Below are 27,464 nucleotides of genomic sequence, written 5' to 3'. Positions count from 1 at the left end.
CTTCCATCTACAAACATGGCCCTTAATGGGCAATTACAAAGTCTAGAGGCAGGGAGTATGCTTCGATTTATGGTTCCTATGTATCCAAACCCAGAATCCTCTTGTCTATCAAAGCCACATTAGGTTATATGAGACACAAGGCCCATCAGACCCAATAAACCTTATCCTTTCCAGAGAACAGCCATTAAACCTCCTCCTTGCATGCTAGCCCCAGCCATCAGCTCCCATTCGAGCAAATTAAACAAATGATTGCCATCCTAAGTATTACAATTAAAGCATAGAATAACGTGAAAAATTGAAGCTCATTAAAGCTCAGCTCCATGTAGACTCATGCTGAGCTGAGTAAAACTCAATTATAAATCATTTAAAAGGCAAACACCCAATGTTTTGTTTCACCCGTTTAATGACAGGCCCATATGCAGTCCCACAGTAAACGACCGAGTGATCCAAGCTTTTCTTCTAGAGAGGGAGAGAGGGGGGTAGTGTTGCACGGAGCGATTTTGGTTGCCAATGACAACATCTTTTGCCAAGTTGAACCCACTTCATTTTAAGCCATTTCACTCTTCCTCCTTATTTCATTGCAGCTGGGGGTCTCCTGCCTTTGCAGAGTCCCCTCCCCATTTTGTTACAAACACAACCACGTTATCCATGTCAAATCCATTGGTGACAGCCTGAGGGAGCCAATATGGAGGCATTAGATTATCTGTTTTTTTCCCTTCCTTTTGCAGAACTCACGGGCCGAAAAAGATTAAACTATTTTAAAGAAATATTTTGAGACCAAAAAATGTTCCATCGTCGACTTGTAGCAAAACCCTGTCAGTACCAAGGTGTTTCTGTGCTAAAGCACTCTTTATGCTGTGCTCTGTGCAATCACAGACAAATACCTAATCTAGAGCCATATAAGATTTTATAAAATTCGGAAATACCCGCACAGGAAAGAGGAAGACACTGAAAATTTACATGCGTACACCCACATCACCTTCCCTCCTTTTTTTCCCCCGGCCTTTTTTTATTTCAGCAATTAACACTTGCCAACAGCCTGTCACTCCGCTGTTCGGAGCTGCAGGTGTGAGGAGACCAATGTGTGACCTGATGAAAGACACACTCCCCAACAGTCATTTCCACGCACTGATAGGCCATTCTTTATATAGTGTAGCCTAAGGAGGTATGCTTAACCACCGTCTGAGGCAACACACACTAAAAATGAACCAGACCACCAGCACAGCCCACTGGTCACACATTAGCCACAGAAAACCAGCCATTCCACACCTGATATGATAGTAAGTCACAGGACTGAAGCGCAGACGGTAGTAAGTCACAGGACTGAAGCGCAGACGGGAAACGTGAGAGGGGGGAGGCAGGGCAGAGCATCACAGGTAGAAATACGAATCACCACCAGAACAGCACTTTTTCTCCCACTCTTCCGCATGTGCAACCAACGGCCAAGACTCCAGAAGTGACAGTGAATACTAACAATACGAGCTAGTGTCTCCTGGGCCTTGGAACTGCAGGCACAGTGCAGAATCATAAATGAGCGACTTTGACAGAAAACACATAGGCTTATAGAAAAAGGAGAAAAAATAGCGGGGTGAAGGATGAGCAGCAGAGGAGGCAATGAATTTAGAGGTTGGGGGATTTTTGATATGACAGGGGGTAGTTATTTGCTGGCAGCAGTAAGTCCTTTACCAACAAAGGGCCTTTCATATTTCCTGTGAACAGACACAGAGACCCCCATTAATTCCAAAGGAGGTCTCATCTCTGGCTTCTCCTCCATACATAAATTACTTTTTATACCCGTCCTACCATTACTACACAATGTTCACAGCATAACGAGTGAAATAAATAATTAAATAGCCAAACATCTTTAATGTGTTAGGGCACTCCTAAAACAGTTCTGTCAACACTACCTCAGAACACATGTGCCAACATTTGCTTTGCGTTAAGCCACAGTTCAAGGCTACCCCACTCTCTGTCACTCTTGTGACTCCGTTCCTCCTTCTTATGTCAGTCTGCCCTCCTTATATGGGAGGAATGAAAAAGCACTGCCCAGCTGTCACATTTTTTCAAGCAGATGAAATGAGCAGAAGACATGCCAATCCCCACTTATCCAAGACAGAATGGAGCTCTGCAGTGGCACACAGCTGCCTGTGTACACAAGCTTTAGACTTCTTGGTGGTTTTGGTGGAAGGCCTAATAAAACGGCTACAGAAGCATCATCGCTGCAACGATGTGTGTTGAGAATGGATGGAAAGAGGTGGACAGGAGAGAGGAGGGAAAAAAATATATATATATATTTATTCATGTGCCCTTTGTCTGGAACCCTTATTTCAAATGAACTTGAATCCATGGTGGTGCATTAGGATTTTCCAAGCACACTGAGGGCAGAACAATAAACGACAGTCAAGAGATCACAGACAGGAGGCCAGACACCGTACTGTTGGGAATGTTCCACGGAATGATTATTCAGCTGTTAGGGAACACTTCCTGCTGCACACAAGGCTGAACCCCCCCACCCCCCATCATATGGTGCTGTGGGTTTTATTTCTGTTATTCCAATAATAAAAGTAACAAATGCCACGCCACTCAAGTTGTAAACAACTCCTAAAACGTAAATAAATCTTCCCCAACTGTTCTGTCATTCTTAATAGGTCCACCGATAAGGTTTTTCTATTGCCGATGCTGATATATACACACATAGCAGATGTGTACTGACGATTTTCATGGCCGATATCCAGACATTTTTCACCTTATTTTCATGCTAAAATGTTACCAGTTACATCATTTGGTACATAAAACTCCTGAAGCTGAATGAGTGCTTTAACTTTGAATTTAACTAACTTTTAAATCTTAACCTTGTGCACTCCTCAGCGCTAAAGTCAGACACCTAAAGAGATATTTTAGACTATTTATTATGCAGATGTTATAAGTGAATGTAAAAACACATTTAAATTAGTGATGGACAATAGATCAGCATCAATATCGGTATCGCCCAATGTTAGTCATTTTTTAACACACTGGTATGGGTTCGATAAATAAAACCAGGCCGATATTAACAACCGGTATTTTTTCCAGCTCGTCTCCGTTTGTTTGCCTGTTTCAGAGGGTGAGGGGGGTGATGTGTAATTATTTAGTCATGTGAACAGTGAATGACATCATCTCAGAACCGTAAATGTGTGTGTTGTGTGTACATAATAACGTAAATTCAGCTTTAATAATTTTCATTCTATACAAAATCTGCTGATCCTAGAAGCATTAATGTCAGTATATCGGTTATCGGCCATAATAGTGATCTCAATATCGGATATCGGTATCAGTCCAAAAATGTCATATCAGCGCATCACTAATTTAAATTAAATTCTGCACCAGCATTGGGCTGCTCAAGGACTTTAAGGCCTTTACTAAACAACAAATATTGCCCGATACATAAAAATAATTATAGTAGTCGATAAATATTGGCCCGACATATTGGCCTACTCCTAACTCCTTACTCTGAACATGGCTGACTGAATATTTTAATGTATTATTTATTTATTAATTGTACTTCGGTTCTCAGACAGACCATTCGAAGCTACAAATAAACAGCTGCAGAAATGTTAACAGTGATGCATGCTTGCATGTATAGTGTGAGAAATCCAGACTCTTAAACATAATGGATATTATTGCAGACCTGTTTGCATCATCAAGGGCAACAGATTTCTTTTACACACCAATAGCCTACACATCTGGAGTCATCTCACTTCAAATTTTTATATCTCTAGAAAAACCTCCAGATGTACAACTGCAATATATTCTAATTACGAGGACATGGATGATCATTTTGGCAGCGTAAATTAAATAAAGCTAATACACAGCATGACAGCTAATGAATAAATACTCGCCTTCAGTCAAACAGCCAATATTTCAACAGATGCGTGTCAGAACAATGGGCGCCAATGTTGCCCACTACTACAGTCTCTCCGCACCAAATACAGCCCGGTGGAACGAAACAAAGCAGAGCTTGTGTCTTTTGACCTCGGCTCCACTTGACAACACATTCTTGGTCGGACGGATGGAAAACATTCAACCCAGTTCCCCACTGTCTTTTTTGGTGTTTGAGTTTCTTTCCTGCTTTGTGTATGTGAAGGCGTTGGTACAGCAATTTTCAGCAAACACTGGAGTAATGATGCCGTGTCAACCTTATGGTTTATGTTTTCAATCCTTGAGTGCATTCTTTGGTTGGGAAACTTTTGAACTGAAGAACTCCTTTGTTTGCTACTTTTGCATAACCAGCAATTGTTGCAAAGTACTACTATGATTTAATTATGTGCAGAATGAGTTGATTAAGCTCCAAAAATAATCTAATTCATTGAAGACCTACAAAACTTCAGTCTAAAACCCAGATGTCTGACAGACTCAAGTAGCCAGAGTTCTCAGAGTTTCTGATTGACAGTTCCATCAAACACTGACAGATATTTTAAATTACATACTACATCGAGCAGAGCATTAGGAGAGTGAGCAGGTTAATGGAACTAATGTCTCAATCCATTACCAACATCCACAACCACAGCACTGTATGAGAAACATATTTAATGCCATTTTGGTCCATTTTCTCTTCACAACTGTCGACTATACAAAAACTTAGAAAGTGTCATTTTATCCAAGTGACTCAATTTCCATATAATTAAAGTGATACTATGGAGTTCTGGCTTGCTTTTAGCACCCCCTATTGTTCAGTTAGTAAAACCAAAAATGAAACGTGTCTCCTTGCTGTGCATTCATCTTTTTAACACCTTAAAGGTAACACAGAGGATGTTTCTGAATTTCGGGAAAGAACTGCCCTCTCCACGTTTTGAAAAAAGATAAATGTGTATGAGAGAGAATGCCCAGTTATCCCTGTGCAGACTCAGTTTACAACTTCTTCTAGCAGTAATCCAAAATGAATTTCTCCAAATAGCATGCCGAACTTTAATTTACCCGTTGAGCAGAAAACTGGTGACAGAGAAGTCTGTGGGGAGCCCAACATTCGCTTTGCACATGCACAGGAAGTGAAAACTACCCAGCAACGAGCACATACGATGATGGCCTTGCGTGAATGGTTCGCCAGAATGATTGACAGTTATGTAGACCAATGGTTCAGATGATCCACCCAGAAGAAAAAGACTCACTGCTATACCTTTAATCTAACAGCTGAAGTGTCTTACCAGCCTCCATTAGTTTCTACAGGAGTTATTCATCAATAAATCAAACAAATCAGCTGTGTCCACTATCGAAAACAAGCAGGAAATGTTCTGGAAGCAGACTGCAGAGCTTGTCAGCATGTCAGCTCCACTTTACTAAGTCCAACAGGGACCGGATCGGCACTCTGAAGTTGCAAAGGTGGTATTCTGGCCACAGAGGGCAGTAAGGGTCTGGGTGACACTTCATTGACCCTGTAAAGGGTCATTTTTGTGCATACTGGCTCAAGAAAATTATTTAAAAATATGAAAAAAGTTGCATAACATGCTTTAAGTAACTGGTTTAAAGTGTAGCATTGGGTTCCAGACCACAAAATGACAGTTCCATGAGAATCCCCGATGAGATAAAAACAAGCTAAAATTAAAACTTACAAAGTTTACGTGTCTCATGTAGTCGTTAAACCACATACGGCTAGGGCTGCAACTAACGATTATTTTCATAATCGATTAATCTGTCGATTATTTTTTCGATTAATCGATTAATCGGTTTGTTATTGTTTAGCTATTTAACCTATACAAGTGATGGATGCATTTCAGTTAAGAAAAAAAAACATAAGAGAATTGTGCAGTTGACTGCAATCTATTTTATTGCACATGAACACAGTCAGCAGTATAAAATGAGCTAAACAGTGCAAAATATCAGTCCAGAATATTTTTTTAGCATTAGCTGGAAGCCTGCTCCTTCCACCATGGATAGTGGCCTCATGTCTTTTACCAGCATGTTTAGAATAGAGTTTGTAAGTGGTATGAATTGCTGGGGGGTGAGTGTCTTGTTCCCCATGTAGTTGTCCATCGTTGCTTGTTTTTTTTCTGCATAAGAAACACAAATAGACTGAAATAAGTACACATATAAAATAAAGCAGCACACACACTACAACACTAAATCAATATTATATTATTTGAATTAATTAACAATATACAGTGATCATTTATTTTGAGGGTTACGTTCTACAAAATAGCCCGCAACAGGAGATATTCAGAAAAAATTCTAATTTTTTTACTATTAAAAAGCTCTAAGTAAGAAGCTCATGAGGTTTTTAGTTTGAGTCGGGAGTGTTTAAATTAGCTAGAGAAATGTGAAAAATGTTTATTTTGTGTAATACTGTTTAAGAAACATGATAAAAATGTGTTGTGAGGCGTTTTACAGCGTTAGACGGTAAAACAGCCTTTTAATAGTAAAAAAATGACTTTTTCTGAATTTCTCCTGTATTTAAAAATTGAAAGCGTACAACTATGCAGCGTTATATTCACCTGGACACAGCTCGTCTGTAAATTTTTCACCGCGGAGTTGTCCTTTTTTGAATGAGGAACATAGTTATGGGTTTGTGCCGTTTTTCTCTTAACGAGAACATTCTTATAAACAGACGTTCTGAATTTGGCAAGCGCATGATTCACAACACGGAGGACATTCACGATGGCATCTAGTCAATCAGAAGTAGAACACCGTAGACTGACGCGGCAAAAAAACATGTTTAACATCCAGTATAACGAACTCAGCTAAAACACTAAGTCCAGCTTGTTTATTTTCTGTTACTTACCAGGCTGGCTCTTCCAAATGACGGCTCACTTGACCGCGGTGCTCTTCCTCTGCTGCATCAGCCCCCACATGTTTTCGTCTCAAATGTTCACTTAGGGACGTCGTGCTTCCGTGCTATGCTAGATGGTTTTTGCATATTTTACAGGTCACCCGTCTTTTCAAGGCATCTAGAGTAAAGTGCTGCCATACTCGTGAGGTTTTTGTCCGGGGTTTCTCTTCAGTTTTGTCGCTTCTATTTTTCTTCCGTATTTCCTCTTGTTCCGCCATCTCTCACAGCAAGATGAGCGTCAGTAACGTGATACGTCATGAAAACCGAGGGCACTCATTGGCTCATTTCTTCTTCTACGGCTCCACTGGTAGATCAGTGGCTCATTACTGCCACACACTGGCGGCAAATTTAACAGCTTGTAACCGATGTCAGATTGTGGTAAAAATAGACTTTATGCGGTAAAATATGATTATTAAACAACTAATCGATGACTAAAAAAGTTGTTAACTATTTTAATAATCGATTATAATCGATAAAATCGATTAGTTGTTTCAGCTCTACATACGGCCATAATGCAAAGAGAATATAGTGGAATTTTGATCCAATTTCAAATAGGGATTGACATTCAATTGCGGTTTGAATGTACCCAAAATGATATTTTTTAATTTCTCATTATTCTGTTGCTGGCACTTATTTACTTGCAGTCCCAGCCTGAGGTATAAGCTTTACCAACATGGAGCTTTTCATAGCCAAAATATGCACTCCTACTCAGCTCCGTTACCCACAGGGCAAGATTTCTGCATTTATTTTTTGGGGTACAAACCGTACATTTTGATAAGTAATCCATTTGGGTATTCAAATAGGTTATGCCTGACACACAAATGAACCCTACTGGCATGCAGTGCACACATGCACACACAATCCTCCTCATTATTCCTTTTTGCATCATCATCATCACCATCTAGCACTCCTGCCTCAAACACTTCAAACATTCTTGAGGTTCTTTTAAATAATTACTACGGATTGGTGGAGAAAATGTTGGTAATTCCGCTTTCGTTCTTGCTCCAAATGCCAGACTGAAAAAGAAAATAACACTAGCAATGTTTAGGCTGCACACTCTAAAGGAAAACGTACAATATTGGAATTATTCTAACACAAGGGGTGCTGTATTATAACATGTTTACGGTAAAACTTCTTTGTTTTCATCTATTTTTTATTTCCACTGGGATGGTCCTGTGATCCCATATACAACTAAAGGACCACATTCCCATCAGAGTACATCAGGCAGAGATAAGCTCCTCCAGAGTCAATAAAAATGGTTTTAGTTGCACCCCATAAGGGACAAAGTATGATTATGAGCACAACAAGGGGAGCTGGGAAAAAAATACCATCATAGCATGTTGATCCAATATAAATGCATGCCTCCCACTGGGATTTAGAGACTGGGAGCTTTGGGGGAGGACAAGGCTGAAATAACAAGTGCTCAATCTTTTCTGTCTATGGCTTTATTCCTGCAGTCCATACAACATTCTTCTCACACTTTATTTTATTCAAGAACACGTCTACTTGTTTTACATTTTTTCCACAGTAACACACAATTAAATTCAAAAATATGACCGAAAGATAAAGGATAAAACTGAATACATTTAAAAAACTGATAATTTAAAACAACTGTCCCACCCAATGAAATACTGGCAAAGTAAATGCTTCAATTCTGTTTGGGACCAGATATAACCCTCCCACTGTCCCAATGGGTGTGACCCCACGAGAAAAGTTGACCATTGAGCAGGGTTGATGGTTTATCCCTTGGGTCCATGTGGCAGGGGTGAGGAGTGAGCACCACCTCACCCCTGCCACGTGGACCTCAAGGGATAAACCATTGGTCAACTCAATGGTCAACTTTCCTCGCGGGGTCACACCCGTTAGGACAGTGGGAGGGTTTAAAGACATTAAGTGGAAAAATCAAAGAATTTGAGAAAGAGAGCTCAACTCAGGTCCTTATCTTTAGAGGCCCAATTCCATTTTACAAGGCCAATGGGAGCCAGTCAGCTTTTAGCAGATTAGTTTAAATCTTCTTGTATTTCATCTTTTATATGCTACCCCATAAACCATGCAATGCTTGTCAGCCTAATTTTGTTTCAATGTTCTTAGAAAAAGTTAAACAGCCAATTTCTTTTTAGAAGTGCACCTTCTCTAATGGAAATAAGCATTGATGGAAGAAAAAGTCCCAGCAAATGTAATTTCACAATTTAGGAATAATTCTAGTTCCTGCACATATAAATACAGGAACAATGACTACGGCGCCGATGATAAATGCAGCTGCTTTTCCTTCCTGATTGAGTCGTATCAGTCTTTATGCTTCCTTCCTTTTTTGCCCCGTCATCTGCACTTCTTCCATAAGAAAAAATAAGGACTTCAGTTCTGATTTGAAGAGCATTAGAACCAGCTAATATATAGAGCCTACATAATCACTTCACAGTGTTTTAGGTGGGAGATTATGTCTGACAAATATGCATACACTCATCTGTAAAAAAAGCTTATTTTGGCTTTGAACCTCTAAGATTGAAAATACTGATGTTAGCAAAGCCTCGTTTTAAGATGTGCGTTAATCCTTCAGGTACTTATTGCACCACGAGTTCTCCCAGAGACATCCGCGTGACAGCATGATTAAGTGTAACGCCACTTTTACAGTTGTGCTCTTGGGAAGTTTTTCAAATACTGCAGCAAAGTAATTATTTAAATTTAAAAAAGAAAGTAGACAGTGAAGTCCCCCCCCCCCCCCCCCACCCCACCCATCCCGGGTTTGATTCAAAGTCCAGCTTCTTAATAAGCTCAGTTCATTTTCCTCCTGTGTCTGGTTCTCTCTATCACTAGTGACAGGCATGAAAGGTCAATAACCTTGGCTCTTAGCCCTCATATGGTTAGCAATACCATGAATTAATGGTTGAGGCTGTTATTCCGAATTCTTCCAAGTCAGTGGAACGAAGCTCATCGTCTACAAAGGTCACAGTGCTTAGATCGCTTAATGTAAGAGTGAAAAGCTGACGCAGGTCCTAAAAAGGATTGAGAGTTGTGTTGTTGGGGAATAATCAGGTAAAGGTTTTTAGGACGGGGTGTGCTGGTGGGTATATGCACTTGCTGTACACATACGCCTAAATATTAGCAGACCACACTTATGGAGTTTTCATCATGAAAATGTTTATTTGACAAAGCTCCTCAGACGAGAAGTGAAACTTCTTCAAGAAACCAAAGAAGTCCTGTTGCCTTCATTTGAACCTTTGGATTATCAATCTGGATCACTGAGAACCTTCACCAGCCTACCACCATAGCATTCCAATTCATGTCAACAATAACATTTCTTCCATGTGAAATATTTTACTTCCAGAATCAGAATTCTGGAAATACAAATTATTTTTTAAAACGTATTCCAATAGTTTTAACCCTTTTATACGGCCAAGGTCCATATTTAGAGACTTCTACTCACATCATAAATGATGAAGAGACCATGAACAGGAGTTTTAACTTTTTATTTTATCTTAATGGGACATTATTGAAAAATAAAATAAAGAGAAACTTTGAAAACTGAGCATGCTTTTAAATATATATATATATATATATATATATATATATATATATATGAAAATTATCTAGATTTTTGCCACAATTGCAAAAAGAGCAAATAATGCACATTTTTCTTTTTTAATTTCATTTCCAATATGTGGTGCCATGATGTCATTTTCATTAGGAAATCGATAAAATATCAATTTTTCACTTAACAGAAAACAGTTATTTTATTTAACTCTATCTGTTCATCATGCAGGAAACATTACGAGTTACCTACAAGAGAAATACAAATCAAAAGCCAAATTCAAACTCATCTGCCCTAAATACATCCACATAACTGCTGCATGTTTCACCGCGTAACATAATCATGCCTTTTATATCAACAAATCTTCTGTTTGCAGCAGTCAGCTCTTCAGTAGGACTCCTAACCCCCACCCCAACTCATGTTCTGCTTTAGTGGAAATGCTACAGGAAATAAACTGGCGACATGCTGCACACTCTTTAATGCCTCAGTAAATATCGACAGAAGAACAGATAGTATAAACTCGGACAAGGCTGAGCACAGAGCGATCACTTGTTCACTACTGTGTAGTGTGCACTGAAATGGAGACTAGAAATTGCTGCAGGTCAATTATAATATCTGTGGTGATGGAAGACACTAGTGTCAGCATGGGCTGGTAACAGTAGATCACTTGAGACAAGTAATCTGGCAGGCAACATATGCTCATCTGATGAGACAACGGTTTGGAGGGGATGATGGAAATCAATAATCCCAACCACCAGCCTAAATCCGCCAAGCTGAATGATCTGTTTGCTTTTTCTAAACACATATATTCAAGAATCTTTTTAACAGACCACAATAACTCACTTTTAGTGCCATTAAAAACCTGCAAGAACCTCTGCAGCTATGAATCAAAACTACTACCACATCACCACAACGGAACATCACACACATGACTGAAGCCACGAGAGAACCAAGGTCACTGCAGGAAACAAACTCAGTTGCAGAGTAAAACAGAAAACTGCTACAGTATTGTCCTTGAATTACCCAATTACGACACATCAATCACCGCAGGGAGACAAGGGAGCTCCCCCCTTCCCCATTTTGAAGTTGACGGGAAGAAACGCGGAAAGGGAAAACATGGAAATAATTGGTGGAGGTGATAGAGAGCTGAATAAAAGGAAGATGGATCGAGAATGTCACACGATTAGCAAAATCAGAGGCTACTGTCCAGAAAAGAGCTGGAGCATTGAAATTGAAGCTTGTGCTGGAACACAATAGTTTGCGCAGCCTGCAGGAGGTAGACCTCTCTTCCCAGCCAGGATACTGGTCTTTGTGAACACAGTTACAGTATCTGGGTCAGTTAATGTTTCCCTGCATCAAGTTTCTCCTTTGTTGTCAGAAGAATACTATGCAAATTCATGTAGATGCTTAAACGAAACATAGGGTTCGGAAATTGATGTGTGCCACTTGCATCAAGAAAAAGGTTAAAAGCAAGGCTTTGTCTTTATTTTCCACATTTGCACGCACACACTCATTAATATATTCATTCCAGTATTAGCTTCCATGTCTGACGCTGCACACAAAGACGTTGTTGCGCGCCTGCTGCCTCCCCTTCACAGCTATGCGAGACAGGTACCGATGTCAAATCTATGTCTGAGCCGCAAATGAACACAAGGTTGTCTGTTTAGAAGCGACAAAAGGCAGCTCTAAATGTACCGCTATAGGAACAAAAGGTTTAAATGAAAGAAGAGAAAGCTGTGGGGAAATGGGAGTGGCTCTCTTTCATGTGCCTGCCAATTTCACACATGACGACGAAGCTCTTTACACTCGTGCAGCTTAGCATAATGAGACAAACAAGCACAGCTGAGAGAGAAATGGGGCAAAAATTGTACAGCGTCACTGTGCAATAACCAGATAAGGGAAAGAAAGAAAAAAACAGACGTGTATCCTTTTTTTAAGGTTAAAATCAGTAAAAAGAAGTGGAACCGTTTTCTCTACACGCCAAAAAGGGCTGTCCCACAGAAGAAAAATGGCACTGAAATCCACAAAATCAGCCCTTGAAAAAGCAAACAGTTTACTCCATAGTGCTGATGTATTGTCTTCTAGGTGCAAGCTGGCATTTTCTTTTCCACACTGCTTCTAGTGTTTCACTTGTGAAAAATAACACTCTCCTAGTTTCACACAGCCATATGCAGAAAGTCAGGTCAATATAGCTATTTATACACGACCTCATTATACAGCAGGGTCATGCTATGTGCTATCTGTGTGTTCTTTCAAATTAAATAATATAGATCAAAATCATCGCATAAGACGCAGTCTCCAAGAATGAGATTGGATCCGTTTCATGTAATGACCCAAACCAACCGGGGGGATTGGTTTAGTAGAATAAATAAACCCCATCTCTTCTTGGCTGATTTTTAGGTGAAAGCTCACACTTCAGTTTTAAAAACCTTTACAGCAGCGCATGATAGATGGAGAAGCTCAGGTGGGATTCAGAACCAAATTATCCATAAACATCAACACACGAATGAGTGAAGGAGAAAAACAATGAAAAGGGTTCACTTCAAAATCCGATCTAGTCCTTGAGATTATTTTAAGATTTTTCATGGAGTTATGCTCGACCCCACCAAAGGTAAACCTGCGCGTCTCACCAGTCAGCCAGATTACGTAGCACTAGTCGTTTTCTCTCAAATCCAAAGTTAACAAAGGCAGATGGTTGCGGAAGTGGTCGTCACCAGAATTATTTGTTCACAGCTTCAAGAGCTCTCTGGGCCAAGCAAACTAATTATATACCAAGGACAAAACGCCCTACACTTTCAGGCTCAAGTGAGGAACGCCTCAGCTGAAGCCCAATGTCAGTGACATGTAGTCCAGTGCTGGTGTTAGAGGGCGCAGCCTGTAGCTGGTAAGAGTGATATGAGCAGAGGTGATGGGAAGCTGTGAAGTAAATATCTGCTCGCTACAAAACACTGTTCTGACATTTAGGTATTCCACAAACACCTGTCTGCCTCCCAATGTGGAGGGAGAATTCTAACTTACAGCAAATATAAAAAAGGTCAGACATTTATAAAATATATACCATCTTATTCTGTCAGATGTAGCACCAGGCATCCTGTAGAGGTGGGAGATTTATGATACATCAGAAATTTCTCTGAATGTGAACCATGTGAATTCCACCTATTTCATAATGTAACTCTAGATTCACAGCAAAGCATCATGGACCATGAAGAAAAACAAAGTTAAAAAACACACACACACACACACACACACACACACACACACACACACACACACACACACACACACACACACACACACACACACACACACACACACACACACACACACACACACACACACACACACACACACACACACACACACACACACACACACACACACACACACACAAATGGAGAAAGGGAGGCTGGGATGAATTATTGTCCCAGTCCGTCCCCAACACTCAACTACCAAACTTCATTAACGTTCAGCTAACAACTAGCAGTTAGCGGTTTGGTTTTACTCAACACTCTTGCCTATCCGTCGGGTGGTTTTAACTTTGAAATAATGATGATTTGAAGAGGTAATCTATCTGAAAATCCACTTTGGTAGTGGCGGTGGCCAGCAAGCTGTCCGAAATCACGGTCACAGAAAAAAATCATTCTTACTCGATGTTTTAGAGACCCTGAAGATAACATCAATTAAACTCTTCTTTGGGACGACGGAGCTAATTCCTGTACCTCTAGCAGCCAAAAATGTGTTTTCACATTCTAGGCAATATCAAGTGCAGACTAGATGAGGAAATTACATTTTAACAACTGTGGGGATTGAACTCCCCACTAGCTACTTGGAAAGATTGGGGATTAGTGTTTACAGTCCAAGTTAAGAGGGGCTCTGGATTGGAGACTACCTGTATGGGGAGAGGCGATGCATAATGATGCAAACTGGCCCCATTCAGCCATTTGGACAGTCTCTTTGACTCACTTCCATCTGGCAGGAGGTTCCGATTAATTTGGACCAGAAACTCACCACAAAAACTGTTTTTTCCTCTCTGTAGTTGGACTCAGGAATGACAATCATAGAACTGCCCACTCCAGATTCAGTCACCTGTGTTGGCACCTGGACTGATCCGCTCTGACCTGTACCTACACTGACTTGTATATAGTAGCTGCTTCTCTAATTATTGCCTCCCTATACTATTATTATTTCATTGTGTTTATTTCTTAATTCAAATTTTTTCTCATCATTAATTTTTTCTTGCACCAATTACTGCAGCAGTATGTTGTGATTTCTTGCACAAATGGCAATAAAACCCTTCTGATTCTGAGTGAGGCCAAAAACCATATTGGGAGTATTTTGATGAGGAAATAATAGTATACCATGGTCAAAAGCTTCAGAAAGTGGATTTTGCATGATGTAGTCCTTTTAACTGATCTTTTTGCTGCCATTGTATTTATTTACAAGAAGAAAATATTGAGATGTGCATTGCATGTTGAAAATCTGCCAAAAAATATTCAGACCACATCACTCAGCCCTACTTAGCCACATTTACTTGAAATAGGAATCGTATCGTCATATGATCTAAGTACTGCAATTAATTGCAAAAAGACAAAAAAATAAAGATTTTTGTTACCAATCATCACTCATCTAACTCAGACTCTTTTTAGAATGTAGGCAAGGCAACATGCATAAGGTTACTTTCCAGATCTGCATAGAGCCAAGATTCAATCTGTCGTCACAATATGTGGTGGGTATCTGGGCCAATGTGTTCAAAACGGGAAAAAAAGGAAGACAAAAAAATAATAAATAAAGAAAATGCCAGAGTGACAGTGCAAAACAATCTAATTTATGTACACGGGATACAATAAGGAGCAACACAAACCCAGCCCCAGTATGTGGGTGATGCCTCGGCTGGGTATTGAAGCACAGCCTTCAATACAACATATTGATCTTAGCACACAAAGACCCTGAATTTATTGATCCACCTTAAGAAAAAATAAAGGGGGATGGGGAAATGAACTACCCTTTCAAACAAACTAAGTGAAACAGCAGCCTAAGCTTTAAAAATCAAAAACAGAGCCCATGAAAAACAAAATAAAGATGACCACAAGTTTGCTCACGATGCCCCATGGTGACAAAGAAAGTATGTGAAGCATGCAGCAGCTGCACAAGCTTCGCAACGCCTCATGTTGCTCTTAAACTATTTTTTTTTCTCCAAATCAAGGCACGAGAGCTCTTAAGATCATCATAAAATAATATTCAAACAATACAAAAGTCTGTTTGTGGATTCAATTATTAATCTGTGGCAGATTAAAACATACCTAGTGCAGTTTAAAACCAAGATTTTGACAGCAGGTCATTGTTTCTAGCAGAGGTTCTATTCTTGTCAGTTCCTTTATTTATAATGCTTTTAGAAGACAATTAATAATAATACATCTGAAAATCCCCCAATTCTGAGATCTTCATGTTTCCCAGAAATGTGTCTGTGTTTATTTCTCTAAAGATGGACGATCAACCCTTAAGGTCACAATACCACAAGGTAAAATAAGGTCATGGATTTGTGGCCTCCCGTGACATGTCAGGACCTCTGGAACTGGTCTGTCTTTCTTCTCTACTTCATCAGGGAAATCCCAGCAGCCTCATTTCCAATCGGGAGACCAGAAAAAAAAGAGTTGACTTGTCACTGAGTACTTGCCCCAGTTTACATGAGCGGGTTAAGCTAGGTCACTGCTCACCAAATGCTGGGGCCCCTAAAAACACATGTGAGAGTGTCCGGCTTCAGTCGACAACATCAGAACCTCAAACAGAGCAAAGAGAACCAGAACATAAAACCGCTCACAAGTAAAACCAAAATGTACATTTTACAAGTATGTTTTTACGGTCAAAGAGGGTGAAATCTGGTTTGTTCAAGAGGTTAGCCTTGCAAAAACACAGCAGGGGGGGGGTAATTATTCTTAATGATAGATTAGCTGCAAATTCCTAGACATATTTATCCCAAGAGAGCGTTCTTGTGGACATTTACGCTAATTGTTTCAATCACATTATTAAACTGGTCAATTGTAAATCCCTGAATCAACCCCCAAAACCAACCCCCCATGGATTTGCGGCGCCAACTCACAGGACTCGTTTGTCACCTTCACATTTAAAGCACTTGAACCTAAGCCAAAGTGTACCATTAGCATACCTATTTCTCCATTGCCAGAGCTTGCATAATTGTCAAGAAAAAAGTACAAGTCCAGGTTGAGGGGTGGAGGAAAGAAAAATGAACTCAGAATAGAAAATTGAGGGTAGAGATTGCAGAACAGCAGAATAAGAGGACCTATTAGGCTCAATTAAGCATTTGGGCTTTTCATTAACCTACTTTTATGGAGGGAAACCTCTGCTGAATAATGCTCAGTCTGACTTGCTTTGCTTCTCTGCTTTAAAGACTTCATCAAGACAGAAAGAAAAAATGGCACAATGTGTCAGCTCTCCAAAGCCACCAGAATTTCATTAGACACCCAGGGGCAAACCACCCGCAGTCACAGCCTACCTCCGATTAAATGGAATCTAGTAAAACAAGTCACTTTATCAAACATCTAAACAAGATCAGAGGAAATACTGCCCGGATGTGTAAAGACTTCAGCTTCATGCGTTTATAGGAATAATGTGTGGTCATTTCTCACCATTCCGTATCAGACACAGGCAAATATTTCAGGTATGAAAGCAAGGTGGTTTTGCATTACAAACAATGAGCTCAATCTCCCTTTAACGGATCACTGGAGGAGAGTTCTCATAGAAGAAGCCTTGTCCTACTGGGCCATTCATTTCTACAGAAACCCCCCATGGAACCAGTTAAATGTTAGCTCTTTTTCGACGCCAACCTAACTGCGTGTAAATTCGTTAGCTGGTAGGCCACAATTGGCATTATCAAATCCCAGGAGGTCTTCCTTAAATTGCATACAATGCCTACTGTTTGCAAGGCAATGGCCACCATTTCCACACTGAGCACAGGATGTGTATTCTCCCAGTGGATACAGGGAAAAAAAAGTGATGCAATTAGACAGAACTAAGTTATCTAGCAGTTCGCCCCATTGTGCCTAAGATGTGTCTGGGATCAAAAGGAAACATAATATGAGCAGGATTCTGATCACTGACATCCTACACGATCTTCTGATAGTATTACACAGATGCTCGAGCAGATCCTATTTCAAATAAGCCCACTGAACCGACGTGCAAGTGGTGAGCGTTCATCAATAACGCAAGGAGACGTCCATGTCTGCTGGAATTAGCTGAGTGTGTTATTTATAGCGTGGTAAAGGCTGAATATTTTATTGTAATGCTTTCAGACTTGTTTAACGTTCTCGCTGATGTTTCAGTCCATGTTTGGGGCCTCTCAGGGCAGAAATGGCAAAGCTAATGAAAAAAAGTACCACAGGTGGCTATAGAAGCAACACTTTGAATGGGCTTCAGCAACTGGTCACAAACAATATTCCGAACCAGCATGGTGACAGCGAAGCAGGAAAACTTTAGGAATACTCCTCACTGTGGGGGCTTTGTCTTTCAAAACGTGCCACAGGAGCTTCTCATTAGAGAACTGAGTTTCATTAACATCGTCCCACTCTGTTTGTGCCCTGCTGCATCACAATGACACAGGAGTGCCCCTCTCGGTCAAGGAAATCTCCTCACAGCAACAACTCGCTGGGGGATGGGATGACGAGAAGAATAGAAGGGGGTAGAAAGGGGGCCAGACAAAAGGGAACCCGATTACCCCTGGTCACGGCTCATCCACATGCCAACACAGGGAAATCCATCACCTGCAGGATCAAATGGAAACTTGTGCAAAGAGCAAAGCTCAGTGAGAGTAGTACCCACCCATCTAACTACTTCCCTTTCTCCTTTTTTGTCTCATCACTGCCACCTTTCCCTTCCACCTCTCTGACTCACACCAACAGCTACGTGTAAGTTTTAGGCCCACACTGTGAAATCCAACACGAACGAGAATGCTTTCTGGTCAGAATGACCTCAAAGCCCTATCCACTCTAATGACACACTGGTGATATATTCCAGATTTTATTACTGCCTGTAGACCTGTGCATCATTTCATGGTAGGTTCATATTTGCTAGCATCATGCTCTGACGAAGATGTGTTGCTGCAAAATGGACAAAAGCAAATATCTGTATAAGTTGTACACATTTATGATCACAGAAACTGCATTTAAGTACCATTGGAGTCAAGCAAAATCCTTTAAAGTCCACAGAGATAGCAGAAATCATACATAGCAACGCCGAGGCAGTAATCCAACACAACTGCTAAATAATGGCAATTATACAATAAAAGTAATACACAAGGCCAAGAAATGGAATTTTTAATAACTAGATTACTTTCTCAGTTAAAGTTGCTTAAGTATTTCAATCTGTTGGTAACTGATTTTTTTTTCATTGCACATTATGAATGTCCCAAAGTGCAACCAAAAAGTTATTTTTTTAAATCACAGCCAGAAGTTTATATTCATCTAAAAAATGCTTATGCATGTGCAAAAAAGGAGCAAACACAACGTAGAACCAAGCCTTTATAAATCGATGCATGTTACGAGCCAAGCATGAAGAAAAGCAAAAACTCAAACAAGGTGCAGAAAAGGGAAAACGTTAGAGGCTGGTTAACGAGGCAAACAACATGAGTAGCAATACCGCACAACTGCACCGAAGCTAATTGTTTAAATATGTCAGCCTTGTTCAGATCCTCCCCCTGAAACTTCACACATAGAGGCAGACAAACTGAACTAATGCACACGCCAGCGTAGAAACACACTCAGAACAGGCATCCTGCACGAAACAAGAATTTTGGTTCTCCACCACTCACCGTGGAAAAGAGGCCATCCTTTCTCTGCGATATCTGGCACCACGACAGTGTATAGATCTTCAGAGAAGCCTGGCCTGCATGGTAGGGCACCCCTGGCCTCCACTGCAATCTGTAATGGGGTGGGGTAGAGGGGTTAAAATGAGTCATAAATCAACCTTCAAAAATGCACTCTGTTGTCTCCAGAACCTCTTGCTCACATTCTGAATTCCCCCCAGTTGTACAAAAGCATCTGTTGTTTTTATAGTGGGGGCTGCAATTAGGATAATGAGGCCAAAAGGGTTAAGCATTAGCCAAAAAACACGGCTAGGCAAGAACAAGCTCCATTTGTCCCAGAAATGGGGCCCAGGAACAGGGATGGGGTCTGGCACCCCCCCCCCCCCCCCAATCAACACACCGCTCTGGACAAACACCATTCACTTTGAAGTAGAGGAACAAGGGAATAAAAGTAAATGCTAACAACCCACAGAGCAGGGAATAAACATTTGTGTGTCTGAATAAACACTTGAAAACTACCATTTCTTTTTATTTTTCTCAAAGAGAACTGCCAGAAAACAGCTAATCAATACACTCCCTTTTTGTATTTGTGTGTGGCTTCAAAAAAGTAAAACCTGCTCGAGATGTCTTTAGAATGGATTAAGAGTGGTTGCAGATAAACTGAAAAACACATCAAAATAACTGAAGCTCAATATTTCTTTAGGAAATTATTTCAGGAGGGGGAAAGGAGAAAAGTGAAACTCTTATGAACACAGTCCTGGATTTTTTTGATTTTTTTGATTTTTTATCCTTGCATGCACTGTCAGGAGAAAGCAAAATGAGGAGAGTCTTGGTGAAAAAGAGCACTGTGCCATTTCTAATCAGAGGACTTGAAATGGAAAATGCAAGCACGAGGAGGGGGTAGAGTATCCTCAAATCATGGCAGCAGGTTGTCCATTTGTTTTTAAATAAACAAATGTTAACACACAAGGCAACCGAACTGCTGTTCTTCCTTGAACAGGGCAGAGTTGTAATGCAATCAAGACAAGAAAACACTAAATAAACGCAACAATACCTGTAAGTTTGTTTTTGTAATGTTAAGGAACATAAATAGCCCTTAATGTGTACATAAACTGGATTAGACCGACAATATGGAGTAGTGCGCTTTACATTGTTAATATAACGACTTCCACCAGTCAAGGAGCGAATTAACGCGAACATACTGCAGCATTCCACATAAATATTAAACACTAAAACTAAATATAACAGAGAGACATGTGGGTTAATCAAGGCCTGCGTCGATCAACTCAACAAGGGACACTCGTAAATTCAAATTATCCTCAATTTGATTAATTCGAATGCGCGTCCGGTTTTTGGCCTCGTTCGCGTCAGCGTTCAATAAAAATCAGCCGAGAGCGATTAATTGCAGCTAAAGCCAGGCTCCAGCGACTTTTATCGGCAATTCTAGACCATGACCAGCAGTGTTTTATTTTAATTCTCAGCTGCAGGCGGTGCAAAGTGCCCAGCGAGGAGCTACCAACTCGCCGCTTCGTAACTCAACAAGCAGCATCAGCAGCAACAGAACCGTGAAGTGTCCGGCAGGAAGTCGGCTCCGGGATGACATTTACCTGCAGTCCCGCTAAGACCAGCAGCAAAAGCAGCCCGCTGCCCTCGTGGAACGGGTACATTGGTACGTCACTCCTTTATTCCCTCTCGCTTCGGAATCCGTAGAATAAAAGATGGTCGGTTTTAATTAGGAGGAAAAAATCAAGAGAAAATCCCACTGGATTATGAGTGGCCTCGGTACAGCTCCGTGCTCGACAAAGGCAGGAGGAGCGGCGGCGGCAGCATGAATGTGTGAGCCTCCTCCTCCTCCTCTTTCTATCTGTCTATCCAGTCCGTACTGAGGGAGAGCACTGCCTGGTACTGAGGCTGCTGCGCCCTCCCATCCAGTCTGGCTCACAAACAAAACCAACCCCGGCCGCTAGGCAATAAGCCGCCCACCTCTCTGTCGCCCTCTTCCGGTTACGCATCAAATGTAATTACTGGGGCCCAGAAAGCCGCCTCCTCTCATCGCCCCATTATTTTTCTTTTTTCTTTTTTCTTTTTTTGTCTTCCCATTTTTGTTGAAGTACTTGAAGATGCGGCTCTGATGGTGTTCTTGGAAAATTTATGACTGCAATTCCCCAGCTTGTCAGCTTGAAAACGTAGGTAAAAGGAGGGAAACTGCTGATAGGGCTTTAGGACTCTGATTATTATCAATTCAAACCAATTATGATGGCTATCTTTTTAGTAAAAAAAATGTCTTCAGATTTTTCCCAAAGGACATTCCTTAGCGTGTGCAGAAAAGGCAGCAGAACTTAACAATGGTTTCTGTGTTTTATGGTCTGATTTCACCGCTGCTCGTGTTATTCTAGTAGAATCTCCTGGAAATAAAACAATAAATACATTAATGAAAAAGCCAGCCTTCGAAAGGAATAATAAATCTCATATGTAATTTATATACAGCATCTCATATTTAGATATTGCCCCATTTTTCCTGTAACATTTGAAATTAGGTATTGTATTCCCAATCACGAGACACCACATCCTTTATTGTTTTTCATTAAAATTCCATCCATCAGCTCCTAGCTCCTCAGAGAGAAGTGAGTTTTGAATGTCACAGGCATCAGTAATTCAGAATTCACTCACTTGTCTGACAACCTGCATAAAAAGCTGCCCAGATGCTATTGATCATTAGCCCTGAGATTCTGATCACAACCTCCCCTAGATAATTGCTGTTTACCGCATGTTTGATCTTGAGGATTATTAATTGTCAATGACTTGACGTTAAATCTTTTTGTGCCACCCGTCCCTGGTGTTTTGGTACATGCACAACGCTCTGCCTAATAAGGTGTCTATTTCAGAAAGAAATCAATTGCTTTGGAGTTCTGAAGTTCACATTTGGTTTGTTTCCCTCTCCACTTAAAGTCAGAATTTATAAGTAAATATTATTTTTTTCATGTTCTCTTAGGAGAATCAACGAATCATTTCTTAATATTATCTTTTCATGTGTTACAGGTTAAATTACCTGCTGCTGACACCCAATTAACTACACAGAGATGGCTCTGTGGAATAGAGTGCACCAGTGACACTGAAGATATTTCAGTTCAGTGGATAAAACAAATACTTATTCCATATCCAGATAATAAACAAAGGCTGACTTTTGGCTCACTTTCTCCTGGGTAATATATTGTTTTCTGCTATTGACGTTTTGTGCTGCAAGTGAGCGTGTGTGATGAGCGCAATGCTTACTATTACAAATCAAACCCTCTGGTCCAGAAAATCTGTGTGATCCTACCTGTAAGCACATTCCAGATACAGTCAACCGCTGACCATATGAGCAAATGTTCATTGTTTCATTTTAATAAAAATCAAAAATGCATGTTTCATGCTTGTGTCACTTATTAGCAATTTCAGGTGTTTTCCTTTTGTAAAAGTTATAAATAATTACTATTTTACATATTAAATGGCTTCCAGAACAAGTAGAGTTTACTTCAATAGGTCAGCTAAAAACAATGTGAGATATATAGATAGATAGATATTAAGGGTGGAAATTACAATTTATTAATTAGAAAAAACAATTTACCCTGGGGGCGTAAAAGTACTGCGTCAAAATGTATGCCCTGTATATCAATAAATACCATCAAACTGCACTTCTAATAATGTGTGTGTGTGTGTGTGTGTGTGTGTGTGTGTGTGTGTGTGTGTGTGTGTGTGTGTGTGTGTGTGTGTGTGTGTGTGTGGGTGCGTGCGTGCGCACGCACCCACACACACAGCAGCAGCAGTAGCAGATGATCTGTCACCCTTAGTCTTTAGCCTGGTGCGCTGCACAGTCATCATTGTTCACTGGACCTCAGGGACCTGCTGGGGGTGTAGGGACTAAGAAGATCACCAATGTAAGATGGTGCTTGTCCATGTAAGGCCCTATAGACCAGAACCAGGATCTTGAAATGAACCCTGAAGTTGACTGGCAGCCAGTGAAGCTGGAGGAGAAGCGGGGTGATGTGGGTGTGTTTGGAGGACTTGGTCAGAAGCCGAGCACAGGCATTCTGAACCACCTGTAGACGGTTCAGGGAGGTTCTGCTCAGACACGTGAAAAGAAGGTTGCAGTAGTCTAAGTGTGAGGAGATGAAGGAGTGGATAGGTGTTGAAGGGATCCGTTTTGGTGGCCCGGGGATCAGGTCTCTGCTTTTTGCAGATGATGTGGTTCTGTTGGCTTCATCAGAACCTGATCTCCAGCTTTCGTGGGAGAGGTTCGCAGTCGAGTGCGAAGCAGCTGGCATGAGTCAGCTCCTCTAAATCCAAAACCATGGTCTTGAATCAGAGAAGGGTAGGAGATCCTGCTCCAAGTGGAGGATTTCAACTCATTCACTGCCAGACGTTTCCTGATCAGTAAAGCCCTTTGCTGCCAGCAATTTTCAAAGTTTGGATTTAAAATGACAACTGTTGTCTTCAATGGCAGTGAATGACTTAATCAATTGCTTTTTAAGAGTGTTTATTGTGCATTTCTTCAGTGTTTATGGTGCATGTGTTCATTACATTCGTGTTTATTAACTCATTCACTGCCAGACGTTTCCTGATCAGTAAAGCCCCTTGCTGCCAGCAATTTTTAAAGTTTGGATTTAAAATGACGACTTTTGTCGTCAATGGCAGTGAATGAGTTAAGTATATCAGGGTCTTGTTCACAAGTGAAGGAAAGTGGAGCGTGAGATTTATAGATGGATTGGTGCTGCCTCTGCTGGCTAGTCTTTAGAGATAGGGTGAGAAGCTCAGTCATCCGGGAGGGGCTTGCAGTAGATCTGCTGCTCCTCCACATTGAGAGGAGCCAGTTGAGGTGGCTCGAGAATCTGGTTAGCAAGCGTCCTGGACACCTCCCTGGTGGGGTTTACCGGACACGTCCAACTGGGAGGAGACCTAAAGGAAGACTCAGGACATGCTGGAGGGATATGTTTCTTAGCTGGTCAGGGAACACCTTAGGATTCCCCCGGAGGAGCTGGCCTAAGTGACTTGGGAGAGGGAAGTCTTGGTCTTCCTGCTTAGGCCCTGCGACCAACCCCGGATACATAGTAGCAGCTCAGGAGGTAGAGCCCGTTTTCCAGTAATCAGAAGGTTGCAGGTTAGATCCCAGCTCCCACTAGAGTATGCTGCTGTTGTGTCCTTGGGCAAGATTCTTAACCCGTCTTGCCTGCTAGTGGTGGTCGGTGGGACTGGTGGTGCAAATGTATGACAGGCCTCGCCTCTGTCAGTGTACCCCAGGGCAGCTGTGGCTACATTGTAGCTCATCATCACCAGTGAGTGAATGTGTGTGTGTGTGTGTGTGAATGGGTGAATTGGCTGATTCTGTTAAGTGCCTTGGGGGGTTGTAGAACCCTATAGGTACTATACAATTACAGGACATTTACCATTTTAAGTGTGTGTGTGTGTGTGTGTGTGTGTGTGTGTGTGTGTGTGTGTGTGTGTGTGTGTGTGTGTGTGTGTGTGTGTGTGTGTGTATGAGTGGCAGTGCACTAGTTTGAGAGTGTCTGCGACGGAGGGCGGAGCGGGCAGTGCAGAGGAAGCACGCTGCTGCACAGCTGGAGCACATCGTTAATCAGAGCTCACCTCTTGTATAAAAGAGGAGGAGGAAGCAGAGCAGGAAACATGCTGGAAGTGATCTTTACAGTAAGTATACAAATAAAAGTATAAAACTACAGCCTAGAGGCTCTTTTATGCAATGCTACGAATGCAGAACTTTGTCAAGCAGGGATTTATCAGCAGGTCTCCGATGTTCTAAACTTGCTTTCTGGAATGCCCCCCAGGCAGCTGGCAAACTAGCAATAAAAGTGAGCACGTCCTGTTTACAACATGGAGTGACAGCAGGAACGGCCAATGACATGTTAGCAAGTATCAGCAGAGCCAATAGATGAGCTTATGGATGGTTCTAATGGCAAACAGGCTTCAACACAAGCATGTGTTTTCCATTTGGCCCTAGTGCTCAACCAGTGTCTATTTAATGTTGCGTGATATTGTTTTGGGGACGGTAAAAAGCGCAGAGGGCAAAAATGTACTTTGGAAAAAAGTAAATGTCCCCTCTTTCAGTTCAATAAAGTTAACTATGCAACAGAGGGAGTATCTTCACTTCCTGCTGTAGAGTAAATCTGTTCCAATAGAATGAGTCTCAAATCCAGCATTCTGACTCTCTATGTAGTCCAAACAGGACAGAGTTACTCCCACCTACTTCTGCACCATGGGTCCCCGGAAGAACGAAAAAATGAATGCAAGTCAATGAGGCTAAAAACTGCATTTTTCCTAATTCCGCTTGTTTTGTGCCATGGATTTCACATATGATGTCCGAGAATTTTATAGACACATTTTGATACCAAGAACGCACTTATTTTCGAACAGAGAGAAACTCTATTTTAGGTTTTGTGTGAAAATAAGTCCAGGACTACAAATGCACTTCACGAAAGTGATGTAATCGAACCAGACACGGAGTAAGCTGAGGGAAGTGGGCTGTAAGTTCAGCAAACTTCCCACAGGAGGAAAACACCATAAATCTGGTCATTTGGTAAGTAGCAGCTACTTTGGAGTGAGGAGATAATGTGGGGACGTCACACATGCAACGTGCCTATTTCTAGTTTGTAGTCATGCTAATTACAAACTTTTACAAGCTGATAAATTTCAAAGTACATGACTGGCATGGTCAAAACACCCGTCATTACTTTTCATTGAAATTGCAGTACAACATATGTGTGATCCAGGGCGTAAGGCAAAGCGGATTAGAAAATAGCATTTTTAGCCCTGTTGACTTGCATTTGTTTTTTCGTTCTTCTGGGGACCCATGAGCCGACCGGAAAGGGAGGAGACTTAGGCTCCCTATTGGGAATATATGCAAAATTAACAGCATGACATTTTCAAATTTTATCTGCATCTGAAGCTCGAGTCTGACAGAAATGTCCTAAAGGGGGCACATTGCACAAAACTCATTTTTTGCATTTTTTTCTTCATTGTCTCTATAAACAATTCAAACATGAAAACAGCATCCATCTATTGCTGTCGGTGTTTGGTTATAGGAATTATTTGCCTATACTACACCATTTCAAAAACTCCCCATTTGTAACGTTACAAACGCAAACATTTGCAGCAGCTCTACTCTGAGACCCTCCGGGATATTGGAGCTTCTCAGCTTCTAAGTGAGGGAGGGGTGGGTGTGGCTAACTCTAGCTTGTTTTTTTTAAGTGACAGAGCCCTGAAACGGCTCATTCTGGAATATACTGAAAATGTCAAAGTTAAAACTGCTGAAACCGATTTTTGTGAGGCGGGATTTTGTGCAACAAACTTCATAAACATGAAACAAGCTGGAGCACACTAGAGCTGAAATGTTTATTCAGTGGAGCACCTACAGCATCAGCGTGAATGATGTGCAGAGCACTTTGTTTTCAGTCTACTTCATAAACACGTTTTGTATCAGCATGGAAAGATTATAACTTAAGAAAAAATGGACACGTGTTTCCCTCATTTATTCTAAATACAGACTAAGAAGTGGTGTAGCAGATTTAGGATATTTTAAGATGGCAGCAACACACTAGTAGTAGTCTCGACTACGAACTGAATAGCCCTTAGCTTATCAATACATAAACACCATTTATTTAAACAGAGGTTGTTCAGGATTCTATGGTGAACTGTACTATAGTAATTATTAATAATGCTTCACAAAATCTGATTTCACAATGTCCCAAAAATTTCTCAAAGAAATACGACAGACTATAAACATATTATTGGCCATAATTCTGTCAAATTCAATCTGCAAATCTTTATTTTTTGCCGAGACAGAATCGACACGAAAGATCAAACTGCCTGACCTGTTGATAATTCATACAGCATTTTGTACAAATTGTTAAATCTATGTAATCTAATCTAATTGAGAGTGGGATCAAAATGCTCCATCTCCTTGATTAATGCAGAGGCGGTTATCTTTCATCAGTGCTTGTCTGGGCAGGGAGGGGAGGAGGCGTTAGTGGGAATCCAATTTGGACCTGGCGCATTCAATCAAACAATATCATGTTGCATGATGCATAATACCAATCCCAGACCTTCGGAGAATTATGTGTGCAGCATGTACCTTAATTCGGCATTGTGCAATCAGAGGAGAAATTTACCATCAAGGTCACTGTGGAGTCTGGGGATAATATATTCTCAGTCCTGAGCTGTCTGGTTGTAGACAGATAATGTTGTTTTGCAGGGCGTGTGTGTGTGTGTGTGTGTGTGTGTGTGTGTGTGTGTGTGTGTGTGTGTGTGTGTGTGTGTGTGTGTGTGAGGCC

At 41.0% G+C, this 27,464-nt stretch overlaps 1 protein-coding gene across 1 annotated transcript in view; it reads right to left on the bottom strand.

Moving 5' to 3' along the window:
- The window catches only part of cdh2 (cadherin 2, type 1, N-cadherin (neuronal)), a 70,471-nt gene extending 49,460 nt beyond the window's left edge, over positions 1–21,011 (bottom strand). The window contains exons 1-2 of the mRNA XM_015956829.3: positions 20,751–21,011; positions 19,150–19,258 (exon numbers count right to left, since the gene is read on the bottom strand). Coding sequence (XP_015812315.3) covers positions 19,150–19,258; positions 20,751–20,810 — 169 coding nt within the window. The 5' untranslated portion in view covers positions 20,811–21,011. The remainder of the gene's footprint in view (positions 1–19,149; positions 19,259–20,750) is intronic.
- Positions 21,012–27,464: the final 6,453 nt, after the last annotated feature.

This window comes from Nothobranchius furzeri, chromosome 11 (genome assembly GCF_043380555.1).
Source record: "Nothobranchius furzeri strain GRZ-AD chromosome 11, NfurGRZ-RIMD1, whole genome shotgun sequence".
Classification (NCBI taxonomy): domain Eukaryota; kingdom Metazoa; phylum Chordata; class Actinopteri; order Cyprinodontiformes; family Nothobranchiidae; genus Nothobranchius; species Nothobranchius furzeri.
This window is presented reverse-complemented; position numbering and strand designations above follow the sequence as displayed.